Source organism: Xiphias gladius, chromosome 17, assembly GCF_016859285.1.
Source record: "Xiphias gladius isolate SHS-SW01 ecotype Sanya breed wild chromosome 17, ASM1685928v1, whole genome shotgun sequence".
Taxonomy (NCBI): domain Eukaryota; kingdom Metazoa; phylum Chordata; class Actinopteri; order Istiophoriformes; family Xiphiidae; genus Xiphias; species Xiphias gladius.
Window position 1 is genome coordinate 4,024,141 of NC_053416.1, and position 12,836 is coordinate 4,036,976.

Here is a 12,836-nt window from a genome sequence, read left to right on the forward strand (position 1 = left end):
ATATATCCTGTCATCTTTATATATCCACAGAAGCAAGGCAGAGGTCATGATTTTTTTTTTTTCCCCCCTCAGAGCTGCTTCACTTCACATTCACACAGTTCAATTAATTCATTCCCCGCTGCTGGAATCCCTGGGAGGTTAAAAGCTTTGCTTAAAGGCTCTCGAGCAGTAAGGCCTCATTCAGTTTTAATGTCCAGAGACTTCCCACTGGTCTGGGAACTGCTGAACCTGCTGTTAAAGTCCTATGGCATCAGCCCTCAAGCTACCATTGTGCTAACATGAAAATCTGATTCTGATAGATGAATTACTTATCGAGTAAAATGCCAAACATTCTCTGGTTCCCTCTCTCTCTCCGGAGAATTTTTCCCTTTCCTCTCTTTGTAAACTGATTTGGGTTTTTTTTAGGATCTTGACTGTTATCTGGACCAACCAAGCTCTACAAAAGACATCATCCTGGCCTCGGGGAAGCTGTGGAAGGCATTTTTTTTTTTTTTTCCTGACATTTTATAAGCTAAGCCATTGATTAGTTAACCGAAAAAAATTGAAAACTGACTGAATTCTTTTTCTTTATGATCTGCAAACTCAATGCCGGGCGGCTCTTCCTCCTGGGAACAAAAAGCTTGAGCTGGGCAGGAAAAGATAGGGTTTTATCAATTCTGGTTTCTTTGGAACAGGCGGCCGACGAAGAGGAAGCGGAAGAGGCGGGAAGTTAGACCGTGCTGTGAAAGCCGTCACGAGAAGCAGCTCAGGCTGCTTCGAGGGATCACACATTACCACTTCACCGCTACATTTCTAGAGAACTAGAGCATCTGATGTCTCCAACCTGCATCCCGGCCGTCACCAAACTCCTTCCTCTTCCCCACCACCGCACTGCCCAATCCCACCCCCCCCCTTCACCCTCACGCGCCGCCCCGTACATATCTCCAGTCACCCCTCCATCAATTTTACTCTCGCACTTCCTTCACTCCATCTATCGTCAGGCATCTATCATCAACTCATCCTTCATTCTGTGCTCCACCCACCAATCCATTACCCACAATTCCCATTTCACTCGGTACTTCCCCTTCGATCGGTCCTCTGCATCCTCTGTTCTCATTTATAGGAAACTTCTTTCACCCAATGTCCTTTTATAAAATTCCAGCTAATTCTTACCAAGTTTGCGGTGATAAAAGGAAGCGGTGACTAAAGACTGATGCAATATCACTGATGTGTCAATGTGATAAATAACACTCGCATCAGAGGGCACTTTGTGAGAAAAACATCCTCAAAATATTAAAGTAGGACGTGGGTAAGGGGCAAGGAAAACTGTACGGATAACGATTAGAGTTGATGCTAGTCATTAGCAGGATCCAGTTCCACAAAGTCACAGGCAGAGCCGTGATTTCATATCTTAATACGCTGCTAAAATTCCACGTTTTCAATAAATTTGGTGCCTGCTGTCCATTCAAAGTCAAAATGCCGGAGCTAATCGTGGGTTTTCTAGTAAGGTTCTGAAGAATGCCTTTCCCCTGTTTGTCTGACTGTCAGCAGGGTTTTCAAAAACCGATTCAAGTTGAATTTAGTGAACCGAACAGGTGCGAAACAACTGATTCAATTTGATTGTGTTTTTGTGATCTGGATCTGGGATCCTGCCAAAAATGCCAAAACATTTTTTTAGCACTGTGAAAGTAATAGCACTTTCACATACAAGTTCCATGTATGAGACAGGAAAGACAGAAACTCACAGTTGACCTTTAATAAAAAGATAAATACCTGGGAGTTGTCCTTCACAATGAACACACATTGCTACTAAACCGCAGAACTACACCAGACCTTGTACAAACCTGTAAGCTCAGTAGTCGCTGGCATGTTTACACTGAATACTGAGCCTTAAGGTTCATGTGAAGAGATTTAAATCCATAGGATTTTTTTTCTGTATCGGAAAAATCTAATGCCACGACTGACATCTCGCATCCCGTTCGAGCATCTCTGAGATTGAAAAGAGCAGAAACGCGTTTTCGCCAAACCGCAACGCGCCATCCCGCAGCACGGCGCCGCTTTATCATTGCAGACAGGCACCTGTGCGTATCCCCGGTCGATTATTTAGTAATCTGAACATCATATTTCTACTGCTTATCTGGTGCTCATGGCGAGAAAAGATAAAACGATCACCTGCGATAACTCTTCAGAGCAGTAAAGTCCCTCATTGTAATTTTATAAAGCGCCGCGATGCAGAGTTTTGGCACCTGATAAGCGGCCGTACGCATGGCTCTGCTGCGCAGACCGACTTCCCGGGATTGCGTCTCATCGTCCCGCCGGTGCCTGAGACAAACAATTTTTTTTCTAATGCATGGCTGTTTTCAGTCTGAACGGCCACTCTACTCCGGGTCCGATAGTGTCTTGACCCATTCACACCAGCCTCTATCATGGGTTTATCCCAGTGCAAAACAGAGAACAGACTTGATTTACCATCCTAGGACAATGTCTATTCTAGATATTTACACCTTGAGTCTTATTTTTGTAGTCCTGTCCATCATTTCTGCCTATGGTGGCCCAAAGGAACAGGCAGTCAGGTGATCGGACAGGTTGTAAACAAAAGCCAGTAGCTTCACCAAATTGTCTAAACCACTTCAGTTGAACTGAAAATGAGCAGTCGGTGGGCAACAATCCCTCCTCACAGAGCAGGAGTGATCATCTACAGTGGACTGTGTGATCAAGTGTTGCTGTGAAATGGACGCCATGGCTCTGCTTTGCACACGGCTTCTGTGTTTGCTGCTCTTTCTTTGATAAAAGGTACAAGATCAAATCTGGACTCCCTAAAGTTGGAACACTGGGAAAGGTAAGATTCCTATTAATATTTGATAAATGGAGACTCCGCTAATCACTGACCTGTTTGTCATGCTTGCTAAGGCCAAGATGCGAGTTAATTTCAAAATAAAATCCTCCTCCGGTGTCTGTCTGATTCTAATCCTGTGTGAACTCTGATCAAACACGTCTGATCGTGATGGGAGCCCCAAGACACGCTCGCCCCAACCCACCTGACTATCATCCATCCAGGTGTCCATCAATCCTCCGGCTTCTTCACCCACAGATCCTCCATCCCACTCCTTCCCATCAATCAACCAATCACCTCCATCCAACCCGTCCTTCCCCCTCCTCACCGTGCATTCCATCTCCTCTGGCTCTGGTTTGATCTGTACAGAGGGCATGTCTGTGTCGCCCTCCGCTTCTTCCTCCTTTCCTTTCTTCTTCTTCTTCACAGTCTTTGTCGCCACCTCCTCTCGCTCTTCCTCGCCCGATTCCTCCTCCTCTTCCCGTGGCGGCCGAGGCCTGGTCAGCGGCTCCTCCTCCTTCTCCTCCTCTTCCTGGGCTGCAGGTGGCAGAGGTGATGACGACGGCGGCGGCGGCGGCTGTTGTTGTTGTTGTTGTTGCTGCTGTTGTTGTTGTTTTCGGGTCAGGGCGCTCTGCTTGGCTGGGCTCCTCTGCTTCTTCTGGGCGCCGACAGCATTCTTCTTCTGCTTAGGAGTCGACTGGCACTGAGGAGGAGAAGAAGAAGAGACCGAAGGTGAGAGGAGGGATTGATGACAAATAGGAGAAGAAGATTAGAAGGAAGGGGGGGGTTGAGGAAGGCAGGAAAGGAGGTGATAAGGGGGGTAGTTGAGGAGTGAAAAAAAGGGGGGGGGGGGTGAAATTGCAGAGAGAAACGGGAAGAAGGGGGAGGAAAGGGTGAGAACAAGGGGGAAAAAAGCCTAAACTTTCAGGCCAGGGTGAGAGTGTGAAAGGAAGGGGATTTGTTAAAGGATTTGAAGATGCAGAAAAGTGTTGTGGGTGAGGGAAGAAAAAGAAAGGAAGCAACAGAAGAGAGTGGAGGAAGAGGGGTAGGAAGACAGGTAGGAGAGGAAGAGAGACAGGAAATGGCACGCTAGAGTTTGGAGGTAAGAAGCATTACCTCTGCTCTAAAAGCTAAGGAAAACCCCCTCTCAAAAATCTGCCAGAATGGGAGTGGGGGGGGTGGGGGGGTAAAAAAACACACACAAACACACGCTCTGTTTAAAAAAGAAAGAAATTTGAACACAGAGAAAAGAGACGGAGAAGGAAGAGAGACAAAGGCCTAATCCTGAGGCTGCCACTGAGGGAATGAGAGCGAAAGAGAAATAACAGAGATACAGAGAGAGTGGAGGGAGGAGTAGCCGTGAACTGACCCCTCCCTCCCTTTCAGAGGCAAGCAGGCAGACACACCCTTTTCTGGAAGCCAAGAGAAAGACACACACACACACACACACTCATAAAGAGAGAGAGAGAGAGAGAGTGGTGTGGGGAGTGCCAAGGCAGAGGGACTCAACACACACTTCTAGTAATGCACACACCCCTTCTCTTCTTTTCTGTCTCCATTTTCTCTCCTAGTCCACTTCCAGCTATCGATTTTCTCAGTACCTCGGTTTGAGCAATACACAGAATATTTTTTTCCAATTAACAAAAGACGCTAAAATTTTCAAATGTTAAATGTTATCCCAATGCAAGCAGTCACACGAGCACTTTGTCTAAATCATTTTCTAATATTGGCAAAACTATGATTTAAATCAGAAAGAATAAATAGAGAAGAGCGTGACTGCGAGGAAGCACGTGACAGTTCAAGACACAGCACCAGTGAAGTGACTTAAGAGGAGATAAGAAAAAAAAAAAAACTCAGAACATATGAAAGAGTAAGTTCACCTTTCCAGCCTCTAATGTTATTCAGAATTGATTCCCAATCAATAAACACATAAAACTACATCAACATAACAGTGAAAGTGGGAAAGATACTGTGACTTGAACCATTTCACAGGTCATTTTCATACCTTTGTAATCTGTTTGATCTTTTGATTATGTGTCTGAATACTCATTTACTTTGTTTCACCATTTCCTGATTTGCCTTGTAATTAGGAAAAATGCCTGTCAGAAGCTCTGACAGTCAAATTCTCACACTTGTGACAGTGGATCCAGAGAAGTTTTTCCTTTTTCCCTTTTCTCGTAAACCGATGAATCAAAGATCAAATTCGGTGTTGGTTCAATTTCTGTTGATCAATTAACTGATAAATCGAGGTAACTCAAAGCAGCAAAAATGGTTATTTTCATAATGTTGCAATTTGAGTCTTAGAAACCTGTTTCCTTCCAGAGCAGGTAGAAACCGTGAGAAGTGAAATCTAATCTATATTTCAATTCCTTTCAAACTTCTGTTTGATTTATCTTTCTTCTCCACACTGTGACTCGCCACTGGGTTGTTACCCGCCGTTTGAACACCACTGATTTACACAAGTGGAAGTTGTAAAAAGAAAACTCCCCTCCCTCTCTTTTTTGCCTGGCCCGTCTGAGCCCAGCCATTGCCGATGCGAACGCGGTTACTGCCAACATTTGAGTGGAATTTTTTCTTCTAGCGTTGTGGTTGTTGGAACGTAATCTGACTTCGAGAGGATCTGTGTGTCAGCACTCGCGAGCCCTGCGTCTAAGTGCCTTGGATGTGCACCCAACGTGGTTAAACACAATATGAAACATCTTGTTGGGTTTCCCACTCAAGGTGTGGTAGGACCTGAACACGCTAAAGGACATTTTGGGGCAGAGCAAACGGGATGATCCAGCATGTCTCGGTATCGATCGTGTCATCCAGGAAGCGTGCAATGAAAAAAAGAACAGTGAACAGCGAGTCTTGAATAAACAAAGGTTCTCTGCTTCCTGTCTGCAGTAGCGACCCTGCTGAAAAAGTAGTGCTGCGTACAGTAAAATCCACTGTGTTCTGTAACTGTAGGGCGCGTTAGCTGTCCAGAGGCCTCGGTGAATTAACACTGACTAAACAGTAGAGCCCATCCCACAGCATTAGCATTACTCAAATGACCTGGAGTGTTCTGATAGCGACAGTGACAGCGGAGCAGTACAGTCATTTGAAAATAAAATGTTGGCATTAAAGACCTGAGTCGAGTAAAAGAACACAGTTGTTACGGGTAAAAGCGTCAAGGTACTAGCCGTTACATGTGGTAACGTTTTAAGTATTAAAAGTAAATGTGCTCAGTGCGAAGAGCAGTTTCTCTCGGGCTGTTAATCTGTTGATGTGTCGGAACTGTAAACAGCAATGAACCTACGGCCATGCATCACTTTTCTAAGCTCACGATGAGCTCTGCCTGTGAAAGTAGCTACATCCGTCACACAGATGCAGCAGAGAAAAAAAAAAAATGAAATCCTGAAATAGCTGCTTTTCTGGAGCTTCTCCGTGCATAGATGCTGGTGGCTGATACGCATCTGGTGCATGTTCCCCTTTGAGGTTTTCGAAAGGAGTAACAATAATACTAACAATCACAATAACAGTTATAGAAGTAGTTGTAGTAGGAAGCCATGAAGGAAAAATCACGGTCGGTGTGTGACGTGACTCCGTCAGCGGAGTGATACTAACAGGTACTTTTTGTTTGGTTCTGCTCGCGACTGTCTACGAAGACTGTGCGTTGCTCTCGGGGCAGGCTCGCATGTGACCCGGCTTCAGTGGATTCCACGGTGAGGTGGGGCCTCAGCCAATCAGCCTGGGTGTGGCAGCAAGCAGCACCACCCCTCCCACACGCGCGCACGCAACACACACACACACACACACACACACACACACACAGAGGACGCACTCTGGAATCTCAGTCCCATTGTGAGGGGACAGAGCCCCCTCTGTGTGTCTAAACAAAGGTAAAAGGCAGCTTGATGCCGCACCTTCCCCCCCAACGGGCGACCCTCACACAGCCAGGGTCTGAAATTACATTCAACTCCCTCCCTGATACACGTTAAAGTGTCCTGTACTTCACGTGGCTCCGCTTCGTGTGGTCTTTTCTCTTTGTGTGAGAGGCCAGTCAGAGCATGTGACGTGTTCAGTTATTTTTAACACTGCTACGGTTGAATCTAATAGCTGCAAACATCAACGGATCTAAAACACTGAGGGTAACAACCCCCCCCCCCGAGGTAAAGCTTCTCTCTACAGCTGCCCTTTGGCACCAACATCCAACAATCACACAATCACACAGGGAGAAATCCATCAGAGAAAGCGAAGCACGGCCTGATTTTTACACCAACCGGAGCCAGAAATAGACCAGAATGCACTGCAGCAACAAGACAGGTTACACTCTAACTTTTTATTTACAAGATTTTACTCTTGTATGTGCTTTTGTCCCGTCGTAAGGACGCACTTTTACTTGATGTATGTAGATGTAATCAGTGTTAGGAAGATAACAATGGTGAAGTGTGGAGGAAACAGGAAATTATGCAAACCTTTAAATCCATGTACTTTATTAATGCGTCAGAGAAAAATATGGATCCTAAGAATTAACAGTATGTGCAGATCAAAACTGAAAATGTCATTATGACACGTTTTGTAACTTGTAAAACTTTGGGGCTTGTTCCAACATATTGTTTCTAATCTAATTTGCTCCCCTCCGACGGCTCTGTTATTGTCTGTTCTTTCCTGTGATTGGCCACTTCTCACCCGCGATTCATATCAAACCTGTCCATTCGGTTCAGTGGAAGCAGCGTGAAAGAGAACTGTACACAGTTATTGGCCGCTGTCGGTCACGGGATGGAAACTCGAGAGGCGATCTCACTCGCCTCACCGAGTCAGATCACATTCTTACTTCTGCATTTCGTAGTCGGGATTGAAGGAGTTTGTGGAGTGATCTGTGAACATCAATAATAGGGCGTCAGATTCGGTGCCCTACAGCCAGACATGACACAAAGCGCTTCCTGACGATGTGAAACCAGCGCATTGTTTACATTTTAAGGCAAGGGTCAGACGAATGTTCAGGAGGGAGGATTTGTTATTGTCTGTTGGAAAGAGCTGAAGGCTGAAGACGGCACAGCTGAAGGGCAAAACTCCACCAGTGGCTTTAAGCCAAACACACTCCCTCAATCCCAGCTCCAGACTGAAATTTCAGAAAAATCCTTTTCCTTTAAAACCTCACCATTCTACCGCCATTATCAACCGTTACCGGGAGTTGTACACCGAGAAATACAGAAACCTCTGTCCCCCACAGACCGGACCATACTGGTCAGACAGGTGGACAGCGGAGAGAAAAAGTCGGTCCACTCTGAAACTCATCACCACTGCAGTCCGTTGTTACTGACTAAAACCGCACTAGTGCCTTTTCAGAAGTTCCTAATGACCTGTTACTCTATGCTGCATGTGCACAGAGTGGAGCGTAGATCTGTTCAAAAGTATTCCGGACTGGAAGGGTTGCACAATGCGGCCAGACCTGGATCGAACAGGATTTGCAGATAATTCTTTGCTGTTTGTTTTAACCTAATCTGGAGCTCCAGCTGGGCGGAGTCCAGTGGTCCAGGACGGTTCCGACGGCACCGAGCGAGACGTAAATCACAGGAGAGAAAAAACAAAAAAAACAAACAAAACAAAAAACACCAAATTGAATCTTTAGCTGTCTGGACTTTCTGGAGTTGTGCTTCAGCTTATAAACCACACTCGTTCTGCCACGCCGCACAGAATGAAGCAAACACTGAGAATCTTTTGCAAATCCAGCTTGATCCACATCTGCTGGCAAACGAGGCAGTGGAGGGGAAGGAGTACAGTGAGGGGGGTCAGGAGTTGTGTGTGTGTGTGTGTGGAGAGCAGCGCTAACGAGCAGTGATATAGTGAGAGACTGTGTGAGTGTGTATGCGCATGTTGCGTGTATGCGCATGCTGTGTGTGCGCACGTGTGTGTGTGTGTGTGCGCGTGTGTGTAAACGAGGAGTGACAAGAGTATGTGCATGTGTGTGCCTCCCCCCAGAGGAGGGGGTCCCACTGTGGAGTTCCAGGAATAAAAAAAAAAAAAAAAAAGGGTGGGGTGGGTGTGACCCTGTCAGCCTCTGATCCCACTAGAGGAAGTCGGGGTGGGGGTAGAGAGGGAGAAGGAAGACTGAAGAAAAGACAGACGGAGAGACTCGGGACTTTTTGACTGAAACGGTGTCACTGCGGGGCCGAGGGAGCAACAAACCGCTCCGTGAACCTGGCCCCATTACGCACGTTTCAACATTATCAGATGAGGGCGTGCGCGGGCGACAAAACTCATACCACACCGGCAGCCACGGTGAATGACTTACGTTGTTTACAAGTTCCACGTTAGTGTAAACAAACAAGAAAAGAAAAAAGAAAAAAAAAAAGCCTGATATAAAGATGTGCTCGCACTGACACTGCAGCACATTTCAGAGCTGGCTGGAGTGCACGCAGGGCCAATGCAAACACGTGTGGATGCCAACAGACACAAATCGGCTCCGAGCGATGCAGACTGAAGTGAATGTGGGGCGAAAAGTTTTCAACTTGAGCGTAAAATCTGTGGTTATCCCAAAGCCGTATGACTCCACTTCATGAGTTCACAGAGACACAAAGTCACCGGTTAGTTTCGCCGTCGGTCAGAATCTGAGCTCCAGCTTCGATGATTAGTCCACGAATTGATCCGTCAACAGAAAAGAAAAATAACCGGCAACCACTTTGATAATCCATTAATACGTTCAATTCGATAGTTCCAGGTTTTCTTGGTTCTCACGTGAGGATCAATTCAACATTTTTGGGTTTTGGGCCGTGGGTGGGACAAAACAAAATATCTGATGACGTCACTTTGTGCTACGGAAGAGGATTGGCGATTTTTACTGTTCTCTTTTACCAGCTAAACGGCAGGATAACAGTCCCCGAAACACGCTACTTCTTGTTTGGCGCCCCGAACGTGGCAACGCTGCTCATGCCACAGCGCAGCGGGTTTCACGATTTTAAACAGCTCCCTCTGGTGGACAATAAACAACCGTTACAGCCCTGTTTTGGTATCTATTTGCTATGTATTTATTATCCATGTCTTATTTAGTAGTAAGTGCATTGTCTGTGTATAAATGTTTGTATTTATTGATTTTATCTACAAACTAAAGAACTTTGGCATGAAAACAATATATATATTTTTTTTAAACAGCTCCCTCTGCTGGAGGAAATGAACCATTACATTTTTGTTTTGTGTTTGTTTTGGTATCTGTTTGCTAATTATACTTTTCTTCTTCACGTTTCAGTTTTTCTATACAAGACAAAAAAAATTGCTCCCTGTGGTGGACATCATTAAATCAATTTTTTTTTTCCTGCAATGCTGGGAGACCAAAACCAAAATGATTTCGATTGTTGAGCCTGAATAACGTGAGTGGGAATCGAGAATCGATCAGTCCCGCAGACAGCATTTTGTCCGTTCCGGTGGCGGGCTCAGCACGGCAGTGGGCAGAACCAAGATGGAGTCAGTTTTAGTCATCGATCAACTGACAACTGACGTAAAACCGGAAACTTAATCTGACGAGTTGCCGCTTTTCTTTCTCAACTCATTATTCAACGAATATCAAATCTTTTGGACTATGATGATGGGGATTTTTCTTTTTCTTTTAAAATATTTAATAGACTAAATGATTAGTCAAAAGAAAGAATAATCAATATATCAATGAATGATACAAATAATCAGTTATGGACCTAAAAATGATACATCAGCTACTGTACAGAGGCCAAATACTCTTGTGGAAATAATTCGCTGACTGTAATTTTTGGAGAGAAGTCAGATTTGTTGTGGAGTCGTTCTGCGGCCGTCCGCTAGAGGATCCGTCTCCGGGCTTGAATCTGAACATTTCTAAAATCTATTTTTATCCGGTGAAGGCTGACTGAGCGTGAACTGAAGGCTCTGCCTCATCCTCATACGGTCCCACACATTCACACCCGCTCGGAACAACCAGTCTGTTACTGCTAAGCTGTAGGGAGCTGAGGAGAGGAGTCATGTGGCAGTGCTTCTGAGAGGGAGGGGAAGGGGTCGGGGTGGGGGGGGGTGCACTCATTTACTCTCTATGCCTTGGTCTGGGACACAGAGCGGTATTCAAATCATGTCGCCACCTCACTGGGAAAAAAAGATGACAGCGCTAAACGGAATTTAAAGCAAGATACATTCAGATCATCCGCCATCCCAAATGCTTCGACAGGAAATGAAAATATATCTCTGATTTTCATGCTTCTGATGTGGGACAAGTGGAAGGAGATGGCAGCCCCAACAAGACGGATATGGCGGAGACCTGACAGGAGGGGTGCTGGACGTCCAAGCTGAAAAAAGTGATGACTTCCCAGATGTTTTTAGTTTGTTTTAAAACAGGAAGGAACACAGTGAGAGAAATAAATGTTAAAAGCAAACGGAGGTTTGGTGTGATCCTTCTCTTCCTCTCACATGTGGCTCTGCCTGTCAATGTTTGTTTCATTATGCCAAAAAGTTTTTATACCTATAGAGTATAAAAGAGTATAGAGTTTATAGTACAGCTGAACCCACCATCGTGAGGGGAATTTCGGCGTAACTTTGGCTCAGAGTCGTCCTTAAAGATGGATCATTCCGTCGAAACCGAAGAGTCCGTGAAATTATCTCCTTTCGGGACGTAAAAAAAAAAAAGAAGAGGAGGGCTGAAACGAATTCACGTAACGCGTTATAGCGATCAGGGAAAGCTCCCTCCATCGCTTGTACACACCACTCGGAGAGGGTTTGTCAGGCGTCCGCACTGTCCAGAGTCAACCGAGACAAACCGAGCGCCGAGGGTGCCACTCTTTTGTCTGACATGGATATCGTGCCAGTTAAACCAAGACCTCAAGTCGATAATACGGCCAAACATAGGACGAGGTAATGAGACGTTCTGAGTGAGACTGGAAAAATACTGGTCTGCAAAGCATCACATAGGAGCAGTTTTTGTTAGTTTTGAAAATCGCTGAATGTCTAGGATTGTGTTGTGGTTAATTACCTTTTAAATTTCATGACAGATTATTTGCTTTTTATTTCTATACATTGTTTCGGGCTTTCAGTCTGTTAAGAACACACCCGCTTGATGATAATCAACAACCACCTGGGTGACATTGCTGCAATTTAGAACCTTCGGTGGGTTTTGAAAATCCCCCAAACCACACTTCCCTTCTCATCTTGAGAGCGATGAGTTTTCGGCATCGTGTATTTAAATCTAGTCCTGAAACTATGATCGACGATTCGTTCATTTGCCGGTTCCAGCTTCAGAAACGGGAGGATTTGCAGCTTTTCTCTGTTTTATTATACTGTAAATTGAATATATTTGGCTTTCGGACTGTTGGTCAGACAAGACAACTCATTTCTAGACACCACCTTGGTTTAGACTGCGCCATCTCATTTTTAAAAATGCTGTTTTCGTTCGAAACATCTTGCATCAACACTTATGACTCTAGCTTGTTTCCATAAACACCTCTGCCCACAGTGAAACGAGAGGGAAACCGCTTATCTCTTCTTACTCATTTTTTCAGCGTGCAGACAACAAAACTGTGCATCACAGCTTTCTGTGATCACCGTAGTACAGCTGAGTCCATGACTTAGTTCTTCTAATTTATACATTTTTCCGTTTCACCCGGAAGACGGCGAAACAAGTGGGACGTTGTCTGGCAGAATCATCGTAGCACAGTTTAGTGACAACCACTGTGCTAATCAGCTATATTGACATTTAAAGTAACTGATCCCAGAGAAGGTTAGTGGGTTTTTTTGTGCTTTGCATAAGCTCTGGGTTGTCCGTACATGCCGATGCGTTAAGATTTATCGACTGTGGAGAAAATCATCGGTTTCGTGAGAACTAAGGCCCGAACGGAGAGAAAACAAATGTAACCGGATTCATGTGGATGTATTCTTCGACTTGAGATTTTTTCCACCATTTTCCACCAGATTTTCTAGAATAATCACAAAAAATAATCAGCAGAATAGATCATGACAGTTATCCTCAGTTGCAGCCTTATTTAAATCCATTATTTCATTAATGGAGCAAGACTCAAGTGTAAAATAAAAACCCTTGATGAGCTTTTTTTTT

The 12,836-nt window shown here is 45.0% G+C and overlaps 1 protein-coding gene across 2 annotated transcripts in view; it reads right to left on the minus strand.

Moving 5' to 3' along the window:
• The window catches only part of klf8 (Kruppel-like factor 8), a 70,519-nt gene that overhangs the window by 29,786 nt on the left and 27,897 nt on the right, over nt 1-12,836 (minus strand). For both annotated transcript variants that reach the window (XM_040150266.1, XM_040150267.1), the window contains exon 2: nt 3,141-3,515. In XM_040150266.1, coding sequence (XP_040006200.1) covers nt 3,141-3,515 — 375 coding nt within the window. The remainder of the gene's footprint in view (nt 1-3,140; nt 3,516-12,836) is intronic.